Raw genomic sequence first — 21,265 nt, 5'->3', positions numbered from 1 at the left:
ACATGCAAATGCTGGATTTGAATTGTGCCAGCTTACTTCCAGGTAGCTGACACATGGGGCTGCTTGGAGCATCGGATAGGGCGAAGCTGACGAAAAGATTCTGGGCATGTGTTGGCAGCCAGCCATGGACGATTTCAAATTCAACATGAACATGGAGCGAGTCCCTAGAAGAGGGAATTCTTGAGTTTTATCATGTCAACAGTTAATCCATTGGGATTTCATGTCAATTCACGACTGTCAATTCCACGACTGGAATTGCAAGCAGCCGTGTTAGGAACGAGGCTGATGGACACTGTCAAAAAGGAGCGCAGTATAGCGATCAGCGATGCTATACCATGAATGGGCTATAATGGGTCCTTTGCCAGAGGATAGACTGGAGGCCAATGGATGGCATTTTTCACGGGTCTGGACTACTTTGGATTACTTCTTGTGACGATCGGACGTCGAAAGGAAAAGAGATGTGTTGCCTTTTTTACGTGTCTGACAGCAAGGGCCATACATTTGGAGTTGGCACAGGACTTGTCATGTTCATTCCTCCATAATCTTTGCCATCGCGGGTCTGTACTGAGGTTCCCAGTGACAACGGAAAGAACTTTGTTGGGGCCAACAAAGAAGCTAAAAGTCTCAAAAATGTATTCGAGCCGGAGTGTGAGCTATATTCTAGAGGCATTGAATCGATCTTTAACTGCCCAGCGAACCGACGTAAAGAAGAAGCCTGGGAAAGGATGGTGCAGTATGTCAAGAGAGTGCTACGCCGCACAGTAAGGGAGGGATTAAGCATCACGTATTGGAGAGCTTCCTTATTGAGGCCGAGAATGTTGTGAATCCGCTCCTGTTTACCCACTTGCCGGTGTCTGTGGACCAGGAAACCCCCCTAATACCGAATGATCTACTCAAGGGAGTAGCCAATCTGCCTGACACGTCCACTATCCGCGAGCAGCCGAACCAGAGATGCATCACAGGGAAGCAGTGGCGCATAGCGCGGCTATTACGGACCGCTTTTGGAAGCAGTGGGTCTTGGAGTACACTTGTGCGACGCGTGAAATGGTGTGTGGGCGTTGAGCCGATACGCCATGGTGATGTGGTGTTTATATGCGACCCAGCCGAGCCACGCAGGAAGTGGCGAAGGGACATAGTGCCATGAGGTGCCTCGACGCGCCACCATGCGCGTGGCGGACGACAATCGAGTGCAACCGATGACTCGTGGCAAAACTAGCCATACTGGATGTGAGTGAAGCAGGGCCTTCACGGGACCGGGACGAATTAAGTTATTAGTATTAAGTATATTCTGAATTAATGTATTTTTGCCCTCTGAATGTACGATAAAAACATGGCCACGAAGTAACATGGCCAGGGGCCTGGCATAAACCTTGCAGTGTTCAAATTTCAACTTCACCTTCGTTTGGCATTCGACACAAGCAAAATACCTCCCCACAGCAATCAACATATATAAAATACAAATATTTCAGCAGGCACAAAGCGTCTACCAAAATATCGAAGGCAGCGCCAACCCATTGAAGAAAATATCTCTGGTTCGCGACAAACGCCATGATTTAATTGTGCGCACATCGACACAATACATACATATGTATGTTTGAATACCTCGAGGCTTGTTGAAAAGATATGCAGGGAGAATGAAATGCACAGAAGTGCACAAAACAATAAGTGAGAGCAAAGCACATTCTGCACATGCACACACGGATATGTTTTTGGTCTGTAAGGTATTGAAAACTAACGTACATATATTATGGAATGGCATCATCCGCAGCGATGTTGTGCGTTGAGCGAGATACGGCATCATACCGATCGTTCGGCTCTCTAGGCCGGCGTCGGCTGCCACTCTGAGCAGTCTTACTCTCTCTGGTGGTCAGGAAAGCATTAAAGGGTCTAATTAAAAATTCTTGTTTCGATTATTTTAATATTTAAAGCATCTATATATTGTATGATAAGTGATACACGTATACGAATCTGCTTAAATAAATGTAGGATGATGAATTTCATATATTGCTACCATCCTCTCCCATTTTCTTTATCGTATTTCATTTTTATGTATTTTAATCATACCTTTATAAATGAGGGTAAGCTCTGGCGGATGTAGTCCATGTTGTTAATAGCCAAACACCATTCTTGCGATAAAACTAAAAAAAAAATGTCAAAACTAGTAAAAGAAAAGTTGTATCTTATTTACTTACTAAACATTTCCTCATTCTCTTCTAACTTGGTAATGGTTTCTACACGGCGTGACATCCGTTGTGCATAGAAAACGCAACATCGGCATATATCCTTTTAAACAAGGGTATTTAAAAAATGTATTATAAATTATTTAACAGTGTAGTTATAAACTTACATTTACAATTTTCGCTACAAATGTATACGATCCTTCTATTTCTGGCCAGTCCAATTGTTGCCAAAATATTTTAATCTGATAAAAAATGGCCAAAGTGTCTACAGCAGATGAACTATACTTAACCGTTTCATCGACAGCATGGAGTTGGTCTAGGTCTATAGCTTTCTGAATGCGATTAAGGGCCTTTATTATTGAAATATCAAGCCAATGTGCTACACCCCTTTCAAACCATTGATAAAATTCAGTCATCTCCAATTTAGAGTTGGGACATAGTGATTGCCCTATTAAACCAAAATAAAATTATGATAACCGTGCAGATACTTTTTTAGACACTTTACCTAGAGTATTGTATCGTTTAAGAACCAAATAAACTTCAAATAACGTAGTTCCCATATTAACATCATCAATATTAGGTAAGTATTCAAACTGATCATCAGGAACATCTAACATTTTAATGTTTTTACACACGTCTATTACATTAGTTTTACAAATCTCCACCAGTTTTGAATCGTAAAACAGAAATAATGTAGTGGAATAGTTAACACGAATTTTGCTGAAAGACAAAACAGATTTAAAATGTATTAATAATTTAAGAAGTCAAATCGTTGTTTAAAAATCATTATTTTAAATGGCTATGGGATGTTTGTGCATAAGGATTATGGGGACAACAAGGTTTCCTATAAAAAGTTTTATTTTCCTATGAACCAAACTTTTTGCGTGTCAGTAGCTCAAAATCCAAGCGTGCCATAACTTGCTCGGAAAATTTTTAAGAGACTACTGCAACTTTGTATACTCTTGTAAAGTGTACTATAATTTATTCATGAAATGTGTAACACATATAAATAACGAAATAACATAAAGAAATAAAGTATACATATTTGTTTGGCTAGCTTGAGGCGCGGGGTTTTTATTCAAGGCAAAAAAGACAATTTACCCTTAAATTTCACCGATATATTTCGTCTGCAATATAAATGTTACACATAATAAACACACCAAACAACAAACGACTAAACCACAAAATGGACACCGAAAATTGTATATACATTTATAGAACTGCCAAAAAGTTTCAACCTTCACGTCCAAAAGCGCAGACGTGTAAAACAATGTTATGTATGTTTTAAATTGTTTAAGCAATTGTTTGATTTAATTTAATTTATTATACCCTTGGTATTATAATTTGATCGTGATATGTGTAACGCATAGAGGAGATAGAGAAACCTCCGACCCCATAAAGTATATATATTCTTGATTAGTATCAACAGTCGAGTCGATATAGCCATGTCCGTCTGTCTGTTTCTATGCGAACTAGTCTCTCAAATTTATACCCTGAACCCATTAAAAATGGGTAAAAGGGTATATTGTATTTGTGCAAAATCCAAATGTATGTAACAGGCAGAAGGGAGCATCTCCGACCCCATAAAGTATATATATTCTTGATCAGCATCAATAGCCGAGTCGATCTAGCCATGTCCGTCTGTCTGTCCGTCCGTCCGTCCGTCCGTCCGTATGTATGAACGCAAGGATCTCAGAACCTATAAGAGCTAGAGACAAATTTTAGATGTAGATGCTCCTAGCTCCCGCGCAGATCGAGTTTGTTTCCGATAATCGATAACTTCCTCCGTTTCCAAGCAATCGATAAAAATCGATATCTATATCCTGTTGCTTGGGCAATTTTGGTAAATAATAAGAGCTAGAGCCACCAAACATGATATGTTGCTTCTAGAATATAATAGATATTTCAAGTATCTTTCATTTCATACCTAAATAACCTAACTTTTATTGCCAACCAATTAAACCTACAATTTAAATGCAATAGACTTTTTCAGAATACACAAATATTCTATGGTACAAGAAGATATACTGTAGAAAGTTTCATAATGATCGGTTAAGAAAAACCAAAGTTATATGCAACTGCGCAATTAAATGGGGCAGCAGCTTTAAGAATTTCTGTATACGTGTACACACACACATTCATGCGCGTCTGTTTCGCATTCTATGGCATTGTAATTGCATCTTTTTTTTGTAATGTTATTTTAGTTCCTTTTTTTATCATAAGTACTTAATTGTTGGTGTGGCTGCTGAGTAGAGGCATAGCAAGTGATGCGGTCTGCCGCGAGTTCGAGCCCTACCGGGGAAAGCATTATTTTTTTTTGCAAGTGTGGCTGTTGAGTAGAGTCGACACCAAGTAATGTGGTCAGTTGCGAGTTCGAGTCCTGCCAAGGGAACTTTTTTTATTAATTTATTTGGTGTTGGAATAAGAGGGTTCAGGGTATTCCCTAGTAGTAGTATTATGTGCATGCACTGTACATACGTATGTAGGAATTTTGTGTTTGAGGGCAACGAACTGTAATTTGAGTGAAGTTCGCGAAAATATGTGCTTAGCCCTGATCTGCAGTACACAAGTTGGTTATTATTAAGCCAGCTTGTTGCATATGAACATGAGATAAGCTAATAAAATTTTTATTCATAGGCAGTGACAGTTGTAAAAGCTTTGGCACGACGCAAAAGACCCGCAAATAGCGATTCAGATGTGTATATATTGTGCAACTGCGGTGGGCCAGACAGTGCCGTTCAATACTTATGTCTGTAACATTGAAAAGATAGCAACTGCGATAGAAAAGATAAACCACTTTAGTCTTTATTTAAAAAAATTAATTTTTAAATGAAGTTTGAAGTTATATTTTACCATGCGAAACTCACGCTTTGAGCGATTTGGGATCGTGATAAGATATGACTCATATATAAGCATACTGATACTCACAAATGCCAAGTTTTGGTCAAGAATAGCTTGATAAATGTTATTTATAGAAGAACCTACTTGCAGCTATATAATACAACGTTGAGAATTTTTATAAAAGATCCCTTATGTAATATAGACAGGGGCTTGGGAAATTCAACCCAAAAGTGTGAGAACATTGCATTAACACATTTTTCACAAAATCCTCTTCGGTTTAAACGGGGCAGTTTATAAAAACTCGTTCGAGACGCGTTTCACACTTTCCGCATAATTCAACCCTATTGGATGGAAATTCCTGTTAAAGAATATTGGTGCGATGTTGTGTGTCCCTCAAGGTAATCATCTTGGACCCTTACTCTTTACTCTGTTTATAAATGATCTCCCCTCGATTATATCACAGGCCCGTGTACTTCTGTATGCGGATGATGTGAAACTTATTCTTTTAAACTCAAATCCCCTACATTTCTCTCCTCTACAAGATGATTTAAACGCTATGCAACTTTGTTTATCGACCAATCAATTCCATCTTATTTGTTCAAAGTGTAAGTTTATGACCTTCAATCGTACTCCACCTTATCTTGTCAGTTATACAATCGACAATACTCCATTGCAACGTATACTAACAGTTAAGGATTCATATACCTACCCTCGGCCAAAGGTGTACTTGGATTCATTAAACGTTGGTCTAAAAAGTTAAACGAATCATTCATAACCAAATCCCTATACTTCGCTCTTGTTCGCACTATCCTTGAATACTGCTCTTGCATCTGGTCTCTGTAGTATAACAATAGCCAGGATCGTATTGAATAACTTCAGAAGCAATTTCTGTTTTTTGCTTTACGCGTTTTAAATTAGAACCCAAATCTTCGATTACCATCCTACTCCAGCAGGCTTTTTCTTCCTTATCTCCCGTCGTAAACCAACAGTAGGCCAATCATCGGTTTAGTCTTCCTACATAAGGTTGGCGACATTGATTCTTCTTTTTTGTAAGGGCGTCTACAATTCAACAGATTACGATATGCACAACTCTTTTCGTGTACTATGTAAAATTCAAAATAGTTTGTCTCTCGTTTTCTTCACCAATCTTTTCTCTTCCCTAATAAAATCGACCATTCCCAGCTATGAGTAGGGGCATAGCTTGCCGGACAAGCTTTAAATTTCTCCCACCGGGTCGGTGATTTCCCATCACTATCTCTTTATTCTATTTACTTAATACTCTATATATCTAGTTTACATTTTCTTAATTTATTAATAACTTTTTTCATCCTTTCTTTGCTATTTATTGTATTTTCTTAATATAGTAAATTAGGATTCTTTTTAATTTGTATTTAAGTACACATTTGGATTCTGCAACGGTCGCATTAAATTATTATGAAAAAATATTCATACAAACATAAAAAGAGGGCGTACACTTAGTTTGGTGAAACAGCTGTTTATTGTAAACAAGGTTGGCAAGCTTCTCTTACACTAATCGCAGCTGTAAATGCATATAAAAATCCTTATTCTTTATCCTACACACTTGTTCTTTTGCTGTTGATCGAGCCGTAGCAGAGAAATATTTCTGAGCCACATAACCAAATAACTTAATGAAATATAAATTCGACAAATAAAACCCCTTATAACGTGTTGTTGTAACAATTGTCTTTAATTCGTGGCTAAATTTCAAAACAGTTGCTGAAATACATTAGCAACTTAACAATTGGCGACCCCAGCAAGATTTATTATTGCAGTGGATATGAAATGAAATATATATTGCCAAATTAAAAACAAGAGGTTATAGTCGGGACCTCCCGACTAGGGAATACCCTTCCAACACCAAAGAAATTACCAAAAAAAAGTTCCCTTGGCAGGGTTCGAACTCGCAACTGACCGCATTACTTGCTGTCGAGTCAACACAACAGCCACACCAGCACAAAAAAAAAAAATACTTTAACTCGCGACAGACCGCACCACTTGCCATGCATCTACTCAGCAGCCACACCAATAATTAAGTACTTATGATAAAAAAAAGAACTAAAATAGCATTACAGTAAAAAGTCCCAATTGCCATGCAGTTAGAATGCGAAGCAGACGCGCATGAATGTGTGTGTGTAAATGTATGAAATGATAAGATAGTGGTGCTCTTCGAAGGAGCTGATGTTGAAATACATGGATTTTGCGATGCAATTGTGGAGGCTGCATCTACATGGTGGCCAGAAGTCCTCTAGCCACAAGTCATAACATTGACTGTCCCAAAGCTGAAATTATGTGGAGCGAAGCTGTTGGCTAATCTGATGCATGAAGTCAAGCGCACAGGCACAGTTTCCGATGTCCTAGGCTAAACGGTGCTCTGGTTTCATGGCCCATCGTATCTATTAGATGGTCACCAAAATTGGCGATGTCTTGTCTTCCTGAAAATATAAGCCATCTTGGACTCACTATTGCAGATTTGCATTACGGCACCCTGATTCTTTTTAGGCTTGAACAGACAGCGAACTTATGGGATGATGTATGTATGAATGTACCTAATACATTCTTTCTCACGGAAATATGAAAAAATCCAGCTGCATTGCATCTCTTGCACCATTTCTGGATGAAGGTGAACTCCTCCGAGTGCGTGGCCGGCTTACCCATTCGCCTCTGGACTATGATGCGTCATGCAATCACCTTAGCATAATCACTCAGTTTCATGAAAGGAAATAACATACTGGTCCCCGTTCACTCCTGGCCAAAATTCGACTTCAATTTTGGCCGATTGGTGGATGTGGGAAGTGCTTCAGAGCGATGCCAAATTTCGTCGAGCCAGTGATGGAAAGTCTTCCAAAGAAGAGTTTGGAAGCCGTTCGAGCGTTCACCGTAACGGAAGCGTATTCATCTGCTTCACCAGCAAGGCAAGAACTAGCAATCAAGGCACTTAGAGTTAGTCAAGGACCTATCGACTGCTCCATTTTTGAGTGCTTTAAAACGATTCATCGCCACGCGTGGCAAATCTAGTCAGATTTAGTCCGATAATGCTACGAACTTCGTTGGAACGAAGAACGAGCTGATAGACTTGAAAGGTCTCCTGCTTAGCGACCGCCACATTAAAACAGTTCAGCAGTTCTGTCTCGCAGATGACAGAGGAAATTTATTCCTCCTCGTTTTCCGCATTTTGGACTATAAGAGGCGGGAGTAAAATTGGCCATGCATCATTTCTAACTCTCTGTCGGCCGTTGCTTAGTTTCTTCGTACTCTTCTTTGGCAAATTACAGCCATTATAAACTTACGCCCATTACTTTCGCTTTCAGAAAACGCAGCAGATCTAGATGCCTTGATTTCTGCCCATCTACTGTTTGGTGGTCCTCCAACAGTCATCACCAGGCCAGATTTAAGCATATTAAACTACGACCGATTTGATGGCTGGCAGCGCGTGGCACAGCTATTACAACAGATAAATGGCGCACTCAAAGACAAGCGTTGTTCGTCAATGACATGGTGCTCGTCAAAGAGGAAAATATGCTAAGTTAAGTTTATTCCTGGGAACGATCGAATATCTCGTGTAGCTGATCTGAGGACCACATCTGGAAACATTCGAAGAGCCGTAAACAACCTGTGTCTGCTGCCCCTTAAGGATTCTGTTGAAAGTCTGGCTTCAACGGGAGAGTATGTTAGATTCTGCAGCAGTTGCATCAAATTAATATGAGCAAATAATGTAGCTGTTAAAAAATTCATATTCTTCTTCATCACAGACACTTGTTTTTTCGTTGTTGAAAGGTAGTCGTTCAACCGGCCTCAAAATTTCAAAGACGAAACTCAAAAAAGAAAGGTTTTCTAAGCTTGATCCACCACACATTAAAAAAATCTCTCTGTGCCGAGAAGGAGGCGACCAGGCCAGTGGAAGGTTTCGTCTGCAGGTGCGTATTCAAGTGCAACTTCTGATCTGATGTTTCGATTTTAGATTCCGTCTGATAGGCAATGTGCGACGTTATGCAGAAGTGAAAAAATACTTCAAATTATGGCATACGACATTTCATTTCAGTAGTTGTACAGCTCATGATTTTAGGCGTCAAATGCTACGACGATACATAGACTGAGTAAGGTTATGCAGGTCATACATTTCAGCTATTTTTATCCATTGCCCTTGAATGGCCTTGATGAGAGCGTTTTTGTTAATTGGGCTCTGTTCGCTTCTTTAAGAAAGCCCGCACATTTTTAATTGGGTTTAAGTCAGGACTCTGGGCAGGGGTTTCAATGACTTTGTTGCAATTGTACAGCAGCCCAAAAGCGATTTATGTTTGGGGTCGTTATTCTGGTAAAGCTTGCACCTCTATTTATTGAGGTTTTTGGGGCTCTACGAAACCAAACTTTATTGCGCTTCTTGACACTTCATTCTTTAGAATGTCCAAAAAGTCTCTTTCGTCATCACATCATTGAAAATGCGCAGCTCACCAAGACCCTTCGGCGATATGCAAAACCACACCATTACAGAAAGCTTGCCAAACTTTACAGTTAGTATTATATTTTTCTGTTTCAATTATTTTGGGCTTTGCTGGGTCCGCCATGATGGTATAACATTATTTTTGGCTCATCGCCATTAATGTGATTATTGATCTGTTTTAAAATTTTTGAATGTTCGCATCTAGTGAGCATCGGTGGTCTGCCTCCGGACTGCTTTCATTCGAACCTCTTTTCTTGCTCGGTGTGGTAAATATAATATATAAATAGTTCCTAGCCGAATTGGGAACATTTCCGCTTAATTCCTTATCGGTTTTCCCCTTATGGTAGGGAAAATAAACATTAACTCAATTCCTCGCCACGCCAAAGTCGGCAGCAACTTCAGATAACTCGTTGGCCAGGCATTGCAAGAAGCACTTAAATTAGGCAAGATGTGTACTGTTTAAAACACAAAATCGTTAAGAAGGCATTCGCACAATGCATAGCAATGTTATTCACTTATTCAATTTTGTTAGGATTGGAAGTGCCGTTAGATAGCTTCAAATTGTGTTTGCGTTTTTCTAAGTATTAATTGGCAGCGCAAAATTTGACAAATTTTATTTTTGTCTGTATTTTATATTTTTGTGTTTTGAATTTTGGAATTTTGTTGCCCTATATAAAGAATACATACACTAATTAATTATATGTATATGCAAAAAATAGTCAGGAAAAATAGTTTAGGTCGGTAAAGTATATGTAAGTTTAAGAAAGAATTTGTCTGATGTTTTTAGGCGCTTGCAGATGGTATTATAATTATGTCGTGAAATGCGTAACGCATAGAAGGAGACATCTCCGACCCCATAAAGTATATTCTTGATCAGCATCAACAGCCGAGTCGATAGAGCCATGTCCGTCTGTCCGTCTGTCTGTTTCTATGCGAACTAGTCCCTCAGTTTTAAAGCTATCTTAATGAAATTTTGCAGAAGTCCGTCTTTCTGTTGCACGCAGCACATATGTGAAAACCAGCCGGATCGGACCACTATATCATATAGCTGCCATAGGAACGATCGGTCGAAAATTAAGTTTTTGTATGAAAAAACATTTTGTTTTTCAAGATATCTTGACCAATCTCGGCACTTATAAGTTTTAATTTACTCCTCATATATACGAAAAATCCTATTAAGATCGGACCACTATGTTATATAGCTGCCATAGGAACGATCGTTCGAAAATTAAGTTTTTGCATGAAAAAACATTTTGTTTATCAAGATATCTTGACCAAACTCGGCAATTATTAGTTTTACTAAGCTCCTCATATATATGCAAAATCCTATTAAGATCGGACCACTATATCATATAGCTGCCATAGGAACGATCGGTCGAAAATTAAGTTTTTGTATGAAAAAACATTTTGTTTTTCAAGATATCTTGACCAAACTCGGCATTTATTAGTTTTACTTTACTCCTCATATATATGCAAAATCCTATTAAGATCGGACCACTATATCATATAGCTGCCATAGGAACGATCGGTCGAAAATTAAGTTTTTGCATGAAAAAACATTTTGTTTATCAAGATATCTTGACCAAACTCGGCAATTATTAGTTTTACTAAGCTCCTCACATATATGCAAAATCCTATTAAGATCGGACCACTATGTTATATAGCTTCCATAGGAACGATCGGTCGAAAATTAAGTTGTTGTATGAAAAAACATTTTGTTTTTAAAGATATCTTGACCAAACTCGGCATTTATTAGTTTTACTATGCTCCTCATACATATACAAAATCCTATTAAGATCGGACTACTATATCATATAGCTGCCAAAGAAACGATCGGTCGAAAATTAAGTTGTTGTATAAAAAACAATTTTGTTTATCAAGGTATCTTGCCTAAACTCGGCATTAACTATTTTCCCTGTGCTTCTTAGCTACGGACAAAGCACTATAAGCATTATGAAAAGGTTGGGTCTGCAAGGGTATTAGATCTTCGGCGTGCCGAAGATAGCCTTTCTTTCTCGTTAATTTTGAAAACAATTACTTGAACTGTAAATATTCCTACTATTTCATAAATTTACACAGACTTATTTTTTACCCATGCACAAATCAATAAAAAGTTTGTATCTCAAAATCAAACGATGATTTTTAAAGAAGCCTTTATCGCTTATATGTGTATTATATTTAATAAAATTAGTATCAATACTTACTGGTAAAACAATTTATCAAAATATTCCATTGCACGTTGTAAATCTGTTCGAACCATTTGTATTATTTTAATGACATTTTGCAATTTATTTTCATCGGATCCATTGTCTTTTGTTAGATTGCTGCCTTCAATAATATGTTCCATCCACTCTTTCGCTCCACTATTTATTGCATCAACGATAGCGGTATCGATATTGCATGATTCGTGAGAATCCGCTTTTTCCATCCAGCCATAGACTGATTTAGGAAATATTTCAAATGTTGCTGGCACTTCAAAAGTTTTCAGTTTTGATAGAATATCTAATACTTCAGAGAGTGCTTTCAGTACTTTATTATCACTGATGTTTCTGGAGCGTAGTTGCCGTAATACCGAAAAACAAGATGGCAGCAGCCTTTTTGCACCCTCCCAAAATGTTTTAAGGTCCTCAGATTCTTTTTGTAAACAGTTAATTACTGAAACCAAAACGTCGAGTATAGAATTGAAGAGTACAAAATTAAGCTTGTGGGTCTCATGAACAGTACTATACGAATGCCATTGACAAAGTGCACAATCGAAGGAAGAGAGTCCACTTTGAACAGCGTGTTGAGTTCTAATAGCTTCGGCCATGGAGCTAAATTTACCGCTCCACCAAAAGTTGGCCACTTGAGACGTATCCAACTCATGCATCAGTAACAATTTTAAAAGGTGTTTATGTTCTTGGATTGCTACATTTTTATTTTTTTCGGCACTAATCGCAATATTCACTAAAACAGATCCGCGACTCTTTGTTTTACTCCCTTTTTCCAGATTATACCAAACTGTGAGTCCAGAAACTGGAATAGACTTTAAAAATGTAAAATTATAAAAGAGTGGCAGTATATCATAATAATATCATATATCATCATATTTGTCTAATTTAAAATTGGTTAATAGAGGTATAAAGAACATATATTTACATCAGTTCTTTAGAGCAGGCAGAAGGATGGAAAACCAATCCCTCAAAATATATATACTATTGATAATGTATGTCCCCCGAAAGCGTCAAACCGCTCCCATAATATATTTAAATGGAACATCTAAGTGGGACATATTTATCCGCAACATATGTTTTGCATTAAAAAACCATTCATTCGTGGTTTTAGAGCGCAGGAGAGAAATTTCATAATAGTAGTAGAACTCTCATTTGACCACTAGTGGTATTTAAAAAGCCTACGAACAGATAAAAACAAGTAAGAGGTTCTAGTCGGGAGCTCCCGACTAGGGGATAGCGTGAACCCTCTTTTTCCAACATCAAATGCATATATATATTCTATTTTAGATGCTATATGTCAAGTTTGGTGACTCTAGCTCTTATTATTTACCAAAATTACCCAAAAAACAGGATATCGACATCGATTCTTATCGATTGCTTGGAAACGGAGTAAGTTATCGATTATCGGAAACAAACTCGATCTGCTCGGGAACTAGAAATTTCAAGCTTTTATAGGTTCTGAGATCCTTGCGTTCATACATACGGACAGACGGACGGACAGATAGACGAACATGGCTAGATCGACTCGGCTATTGATGCTGATCAAGAATATATATACTTTTTAGGGTCGGAGATGCTTCCATCTGCCTGTTACATACATTTGCATTTGGCACAAATACAATATACCATTTTTACCCATTTTAAATGGGTTCAGGGTATAAAAAAAAAAACAAAGAATTATTACATCCAGGAATTGAAAAACCATCAATTGGTTCAAAGAAACCCACTATTTCCCAGATTATCAAAATTTAATTCAAAATCTAATAGACGAATGTGAGCTTTGCAACGTCGCAAAAACAGCACAGGAATTTTAAACCAAATAACATCAGAATGTAATTATACCAAAACTTTGCAACATTTTCAAATCAACTATGTAGAACCAAATATAATTTTAACTTGGAATTTACCAAAAACTATATTAACCCACAATTGTATAAATAACGGAATAACAATAGAAGAAAACAGTATAATAAAATTTTTAATTGTTCACTGCAAATTAATGAAATTTGAAACACTATGTTAGATTATACTCAAAGCATTTACGTAAGCAATGATGTTATAAAATTAGAACCACTTTCGTTTGTACAAACGAAACAAATCATAAATGAACACACAAAATTTAACAATGTATTCCAGATAATTACTATAACCATATTTGTAATCATATCAATAAGTTTAACTCTGTATTTAACATATAAGTTCAAAAGCATACCTAAGAAATTAATTATAAAATATAAAAAACCAAAAGTAGAAGAAACACCTACAATAATAGGAGATACACCAATTGTTAAAGAAGAAAATGTTACACTATACCCAAACTTAAACACCTGGGGACAGGCACTTATCTAATGGTTGGGGGAGTGACATATCCATAGTCGCACCCACCCTTTAACATAACTTAGCACATAAGCATAAGCACAAGTATAAACATTTCTAATATTGTCAACAAAGAGCCTGGTGATAACATCGACATTGGTCAAGATCAAACTGTCCCCCTTTGGTAGACACAAACAATTCACCATAAATATCACGCCACTGTCAATGTTCCTATCAGAGCACTATCCCACGCATAATTGCTGACGCAGCTCAAACTTCACTCAATTTTGACTCAAGCTCTCTCAAAGCGAAGTTTGCTAAGCAACCGCAACAGTGAGATAAATCAGTTCATATTCGGGAAGAAAATCTGAATGTACTCAACAGAAGTAGCCGTTAGTGAAAATAATAAATTGAAATATATTTTTTTAAAGTAAATGAACGTGTAAAACTTAATAGTATATATATGTACATATATAAAATGTAACTTACAATGCCTTTACTTTGCATTGTAAGTTACATTTTAAAAACTTCTTTTGCAGCAGTTGAATCCCATTTGCGAGCACAATTGTAGATGGGCTCCATATACATATAAGAAGCATACTCTTATATTGACCGCACAAACGCCGAATATTAAGAGAAAGTCTAGCGAACGGGTCCTTAAACTGGGTAGTATAATTAAGTAGTAAGCCCAAACATCGCACGACTAAGGCATAATATATGTAGTTGAGTAGTCTTCGACTTCGTAGTCTAATTTAAAAATCTTGAGAATCAATGAGCACCCATTTTGTGCACGCTCACGAAAGACTCATGCATGAGGCCTAAAGGGCAGAATGAATGATTGAATGAATTGAATGAGCTGGAGATGGGAGTACTCTCATGCAGCATTAGTTAAAAGCTTAAGACTAAGATGATCTGCCTGGAATCTTAAATAATATTTACAATTATTATTATTTCAATTTAACCCTACAATTATGTTCGTAAACTAGTGGGTATAGCCCGGCCTTGCCCGTGGCACGTATAAAATAAATGTTTTCCAAAAGCTTTAAAAATGATTTTGAAACTGTTCGGACGGTAAATAATCAGCTTTCATACAAATGTTCTCCGCCAATTTATCACTGTTGCGGGTGGAATTTCTCAAATCGTTAAAGCACGTATTCATTAAGTTTTTATGTATTGCTTTAAAAATAAATTTTGAAGCAAATCGAAAAAAAAAATAAAACATCACCAAAATCATTGAATTTGACATTTTACCGAGGATGCTTTGATTCTGCGAAAAATGTGAAACACGTTTCAAATGATTTTTTATATAGATCCTTGAAAATAAAGTTGAGGGAGAAACGTTATCCACCAAATCTTTGACCCCATTTCCACCAAGGAGGAATACATTTTTAGAATAGTGTGAAACACCCCTCAAATGAATTTGAACAAAGAAATTTGAAATTTGAAATTTGAGGCCGATCGGATGGTAAACAAAAAAGTTTCATACAAACATTTTTCCCGATTTTTAGGGTGGTATTTCCCGAAACCACGTCTTACCGTGCACCTTCATCACATAAGGTAACTACAGTGACAATTTCAGCTTCCTAGCTCTTACGGTTTGTGCTGTGCGTTGATCACCAATTAGTCAGTCAGTCCGGACAAACAGTTTTATATATAGAGATATACAATTTTGTTTGTTATTCTAATTTAATTCTGTTAACTTTACTCTACGTTTTAAAATTATCTTCGGTTTTTATACCAATAGCCAAGTCGATCTAGCCATGTCCGCCTGTTTGCCCGTCCGTCTGTCCGTATAAAATTTTAGATATAGGTCCTCCTAGTGCCTGCGCAGATCGAGTTTGTTTCCGATAATCGATAACTTACTCCGTTTCCAAGCAATCGATCAAAATCGATTTCGACATCCTGTTTTTTTTTTTTAGCAATTTTGGTAAATATTAAGAGCTAGAGTCACCAAACTTGATATGTTGTTCTAGAATATTATATATATATCAAGTATCTTTCATTTTATACCTATCGCCACCTTCCCGCTAACACCGCAGAACTATAAATTAAGTTAATAACCCAACTTATATTGCCAACCAATCTAAGCCACAATTTTAATGCAATTGATTTTTAGAGAATACACAAATATTCTATGGTACAATAAGATATACTGTAGAAAATTTCATTAAGATCGGTTAAGAGAAAACCAAAGTTATATGTAGCTGCGCGAATGGTTGGCACAGCTAGCGAAAACATCAAGAATTTGATGTTTAAATTTAAAATTTATCTTTATTACTTCAAAAGAGAGCGTTGCGCGAGCTGCATTTTGGCGATGAAATAAGAGAGTTCAGGGTATTCCCTAGTCGGGAGTTCCCGACTAAAACCTCTTTCTTGTTTTATTCATAAATGATCAGAGACTTTTCTTACGAATATTTCTTCATTAAACGGATTACGTTTTGGCTTCTGAAACTTCTGCATAAATTATAAATAAATATTACACCAAGCCTTATCATCACCCCTGTTTAAAGAGGGGTGATTAATCACTATAAATTTACTGGAGTATGATGGCTACCGGCACCAGAGCCCCATTTAAGGCATTTGGGAGAGTTTTTTTTAGAAAATGCTTTCATTTGGAACTGAGTAGATTGACAGGTTTCCACTTTATAGTTACTGGTTTAACATTACATTACAGAAAGCACATTCATTTGGCAGGGAAAGAACTATAAACGGGCAACACAAAGAGTTGTCAGATTGGTTTACAGCACCACTTCAATAGGTGCCCTCTCAGGTTTATAAAAACAATTAAAATCATCAACTACATAAAACGCTTCAAATAAAGAATATCGCCAGGATTATTTCCTGACTCGATCAAGCTTCCTTCAACGCAATCAAAAATCTTAAAGAAATTTATAACGAAGTCGTGCAACTAGTCAATGGAAATGTGCCTAAACTATTATTAAATCTAAGCCCGAAAAAAACCCCAAGCGTATTGACGCACTTCTTGCGTACAAATTCGGGTTTTATCGAATGCAGAAATATCTGATTCCTGTACCATCTACTGCACTCTAGATTCATTTCAAAATAGCATGCATTTTTTTAAAAACGGCTTTCAAGTACATCTTGAACTTATTAGGAGTGGACAAGGCTGTGGAATAATAAGATCAAATGAGTCTGCCAGTGTCCTTTTCACACTTCGACTCAGCATCTGTCCAGGAGTATTTTTCGATACCCCAAACTAAAAATCACCGATATCTTGGTATAACACTACACAAATGTCCAAATTGTGATCAGCCATTGAAAAGGACTTAAGACATACTAAGATTGGTGCTCAAATTAACAGTCACTTGTCGTTAAACGACTGATTGATCACCACCACATTGCATCCTCTACAAACCGAATGTGAAAATTAATTAACTAAGGCCAAGTTTATCCCTAATTAACCTCCTTCACTATATCTTTATCATTAGCACCTAAGACATATTCGCCTGGCTACGTTGCTGTAATTTTCATTAGCGCGTAACGATGGGGTCTTGCAAGGAACAGAAAGAGCAATCATCTGGTTTCACCAAGGATAATAGACTGCTGCGGTCGGACTTCAGTCCCAATATCACTACACTACAGTCGGCGACAATACTTTACAGCAACTCTTTCATCGTCTCCGTCGTCTGCCCATGTGGCTATTTTGGCGCATTCACAACTTGGACATGTGGCCCACCTCAATGGGCTGGTTACTGCTGCTAGCACCTTTTTGACGGCCACCGCCTACGAGAACATTAAGTTTCACTCCTGTGGAAGAAGAACGAGGTTGCCGACTATGAAGCGACCACTTTCTCGATTTTCAATAACAAAGATTTCTACTTGGCATCAACATCATCTTGATGAAGAAGCTGTCTTCCTGATGAAGAACGTAATTCGGTGTGCTGGCGTTGTTCTCCATTGCCGCCCAAACGAACTCAAGAATTTCATGTACTTGATATGATAGTCCCATTAAGAGATTCTTGCCGTAAAGTGCGAACAACAGATTCCATTTCTTATATTCGTATCTTGTCTTGATGTAAGCATTTTAGCTTATTAAAGGATATACATTTTAAAGCCTAATAAACACTTCCATTTGCAAAATGCTAAAATCAAAATGGTAATATTTATTATTACTTAAGGTATGAAATATACGAAAGATGAAATATATGAAAGCTTATATTCTGATTTGTAAATATATTTTTATACAAGCATGCGCGCTATGCTTATTTGTACATTGGCAATGCTATTTGCATGTTGACATGACTTGCTAATAATATATGAAATTAAATAAAATGAATATGAATGTCAAGAAACGTTGTTCACGCTAGTGTAGCTTTCCATTAAAAAGCCTTTTAATTCATTCTTGAAAAAAAGGGGATGCTGATTTACATACCCTGTTATCTGCGCAGCATACATATATATGTGTAGTACATACATACATGTGTCATACAAGTTCGCAGTGCAGTAGGTATAACCGGTAACCATATAATATTAAATGTTTAGTGGTTTTACCTCACACAACAATAGTAAACCCTGGAATTTTTCGTTTGAATATGTTGAGGCCTCAACGAAACATAGAGCAGACCAGAAATGCTTTCAGTATTAAGAAAGTAAATGCCTAAGGCGTAACTGTTAACTAAGTAATCATGAACAAAATCTCCTATAATAAATAACTCGGAAGCCATTGCTTGCTCTACTACAAGCTACGTATATTGCAGCAGGCTGCATACGAGAGTTAGTGTGAACTACCACTTTCCTATATGTCGCTTCCTAATTTTTATAAATAGTTATATCTACTTCAGGTACAACTGAAAAATCCCTGCGGTCAATAGAAACTTGCTCATTTCTTCTTTATTATCTATATAGCTATCTTTTGAATTTGGATCCATAAAGCTTCTGTACGATGGGTATACTTTGAGCGAGAAAGTACTCAAACGATATCATCTGAAAATTTCATTTATAAAGTTTTTGTGCTGGAATGACCAAAATCAATTTGCATTAACATGCCTGTTGCCCTATTAAATAATCCATATATATTATATATTTGGGGCATAGCAAAATCTGCATTTCGCGACCCATTGCTACTGCTTCTAAGACTCTCTGTCTGTAAACCACACTTAAATGAGTAGCTTTAAAAAAAACATAAACTGTAAAATCAAATATATCCGTCGCAATTTAGTTTAGCTTTATCGTGTTATAAATATTTGCATTTTTACTAAATAGATAATTGGCATCAACCGCTTGTTGACAAATATTTGCATTTGTACTTAATAGATGAATGGCATCAACCGCTTGTTGACAATTGCTGGATTAGACCAGACTTATATGATTATCTTTCATGTTTCCCGATTGCATATTACCTAATGCAGAAGCACTGGGAAAACATTTTGGTGCCTCCCAAAGATATTTCATCGAAAAAAAATATGTTTAACGTCAATTTCCTTGGATGCATTACACAAGTCCCTCAATCGGAACCAGATTGAATTACTGGCAAGAAAACATGCCATGCAGAGTTGAGCGACTGATTCCGAAATAAATAACAGCGTCAGCTCTAATTAGATAGGTCATTTTGTCAAAACTTAAAATAGCTAGTTCTTCGAAAATATCTAACTTTCCTTAGTTCTTAGAAGGTAAGACCAACGGTTCTGTTCGAAAACTTTACAAAAAGGTCGGAAGACCAGTCTGCATAATGATCACCTGGCATGAAAAAATAATTGGTATGGCCAGCTCATCTGACTCCAGGACCTATAACTATCCTTTGCATGGCAATATTGTTTCCTGGCTTCCTGAATTAGTATCTTCTAGATTATTTTGCGCAATCATGGAGGCATGAGCAGATCTATTCTACTAGTTGTGACAACCGACAACCACTGTTCGTTAACAGTAATTTAATGATTTCTGTAAATCTCGGTATTGACCAAAAATTTCTATCCTAGGTTTCAGATAAATCTGAACTACCACATTCTCATTAAGCCCCCTCGGAAGGGTTCAGATAAATCTCATTAAGCCCCCTCGGACGAAACAGCGTTGCACAGGAATTGGTTCATTGACCACTGAGCCCTTTATTGCATTTTGTCGGCCATATTCATTAGACTTAAAAATTAAAAACAAACTACCCACTCGGCTTTCTTCTAAAGCCAAGAAGCCTTTCAAACCACCCGGTAGATCTGGAAAATGTAGACCATTTGTTATGGAATGCCTTGACTTCGTGTTTTACGAAAGCTATATTTATAATTGACAGATGGGAAATTGACTATGGATATTAAATATCTGAGCTTGCTTCTGCATTAATTAACTGTTCTATTAATCGCAGATATCAACCTATCCAGGTTATTACCTATAGCTTAAAGTGGTATCATTGTGCCAATTCTCTGTCGCTGCCATATTGGCGTCATTAAAAAAAAACAGAGCACCTCGTTTTACACTTTTATTAAGTGCTTGCTCAATTATTTTACGATTTATTTTGTCTTATAAATTGGGTTTAAGGTGCGACTGTTGTCTTACTAGAGATTAAGCACGTCGAGTAGAATGGTCTTCACTCTTTTGCCTCTGTTCATTTTCCCTATAAACCGGGAATTGTCTGTGTCTGGATCGACGAAAAGTATTCGCAAATTGCTCCTGTTGTGTAATTGCCTGAATGCACTATTCTCGAAATATGTTACAATTACAAACTTCACACTCTGCGATTCCATTAGCAAATGTCAGTTGTCGTATGTCATATGAATAGCAAAACTAAATAAAAATAAATAGACAGCTGGATGATCGGTTTGATTTGATTTACATACATAACCGCCGCAAAGTTTTCCTTCCAAAGTCAAATAAGTAGGGGCTCCATTTAATGGACTCTTTGCGGGACTTGGCCATCATTAAATCTTAAAAACTGTATTGTAAAATTAAAAATTATAATTGAAAGTTACCGCTTTCCTTAATTGATATATCAGCTGTTTATGGAAATAATACTTTTTTATTTTTCATAACATCGATATAAAATTCCATAAATCATCGATACGATCACCATCTTTGACATTAGAAAAATATGTTACATTCGCAAAAAATTTAAGAGATGTTGAGACTGGAATAAGGCCATAACTAGGGAATCTATATATATTTACATATATAGTAGAGGGTATAGCCCGGCCTTGCCCGTGGGACTTATGTGATAAAATGAATGTTCTTAAAAAGCTTTGAAAATGATTTTGAAACTGAGTGGGCGGTAAACAAACAACTTTCATACAAAGGTTTTCCGCCAATTTACA

The 21,265-nt window shown here is 36.9% G+C and overlaps 1 protein-coding gene across 8 annotated transcripts in view; it reads right to left on the bottom strand.

Moving 5' to 3' along the window:
- Nucleotides 1-21,265, bottom strand: part of LOC115760404 (protein unc-13 homolog 4B) — a 142,663-nt gene that overhangs the window by 40,192 nt on the left and 81,206 nt on the right. For 7 of the 8 annotated variants that reach the window (XM_030701707.1, XM_030701703.1, XM_030701706.1 and 4 more), the window contains 5 exons: nucleotides 11,685-12,505; nucleotides 2,686-2,900; nucleotides 2,348-2,628; nucleotides 2,193-2,283; nucleotides 2,065-2,138 (listed from right to left, as the gene is read on the bottom strand). In XM_030701707.1, the coding sequence (XP_030557567.1) occupies nucleotides 2,065-2,138; nucleotides 2,193-2,283; nucleotides 2,348-2,628; nucleotides 2,686-2,900; nucleotides 11,685-12,505 (1,482 nt within the window). Of the gene's footprint in view, nucleotides 1-2,064; nucleotides 2,139-2,192; nucleotides 2,284-2,347; nucleotides 2,629-2,685; nucleotides 2,901-7,693; nucleotides 7,738-11,684; nucleotides 12,506-21,265 lie in introns of those variants that run through there. The other variant, XM_030701711.1, reaches the window with a different exon arrangement.

The sequence above is a fragment of the Drosophila novamexicana genome, unplaced genomic scaffold (genome assembly GCF_003285875.2).
Source record: "Drosophila novamexicana strain 15010-1031.04,08,12 unplaced genomic scaffold, DnovRS2.1 tig00000434-arrow-pilon, whole genome shotgun sequence".
NCBI lineage: Eukaryota > Metazoa > Arthropoda > Insecta > Diptera > Drosophilidae > Drosophila > Drosophila novamexicana.
The sequence above is the reverse complement of the archived record's forward strand: the minus strand, read 5'-3'. Positions and strand labels throughout refer to the sequence as shown.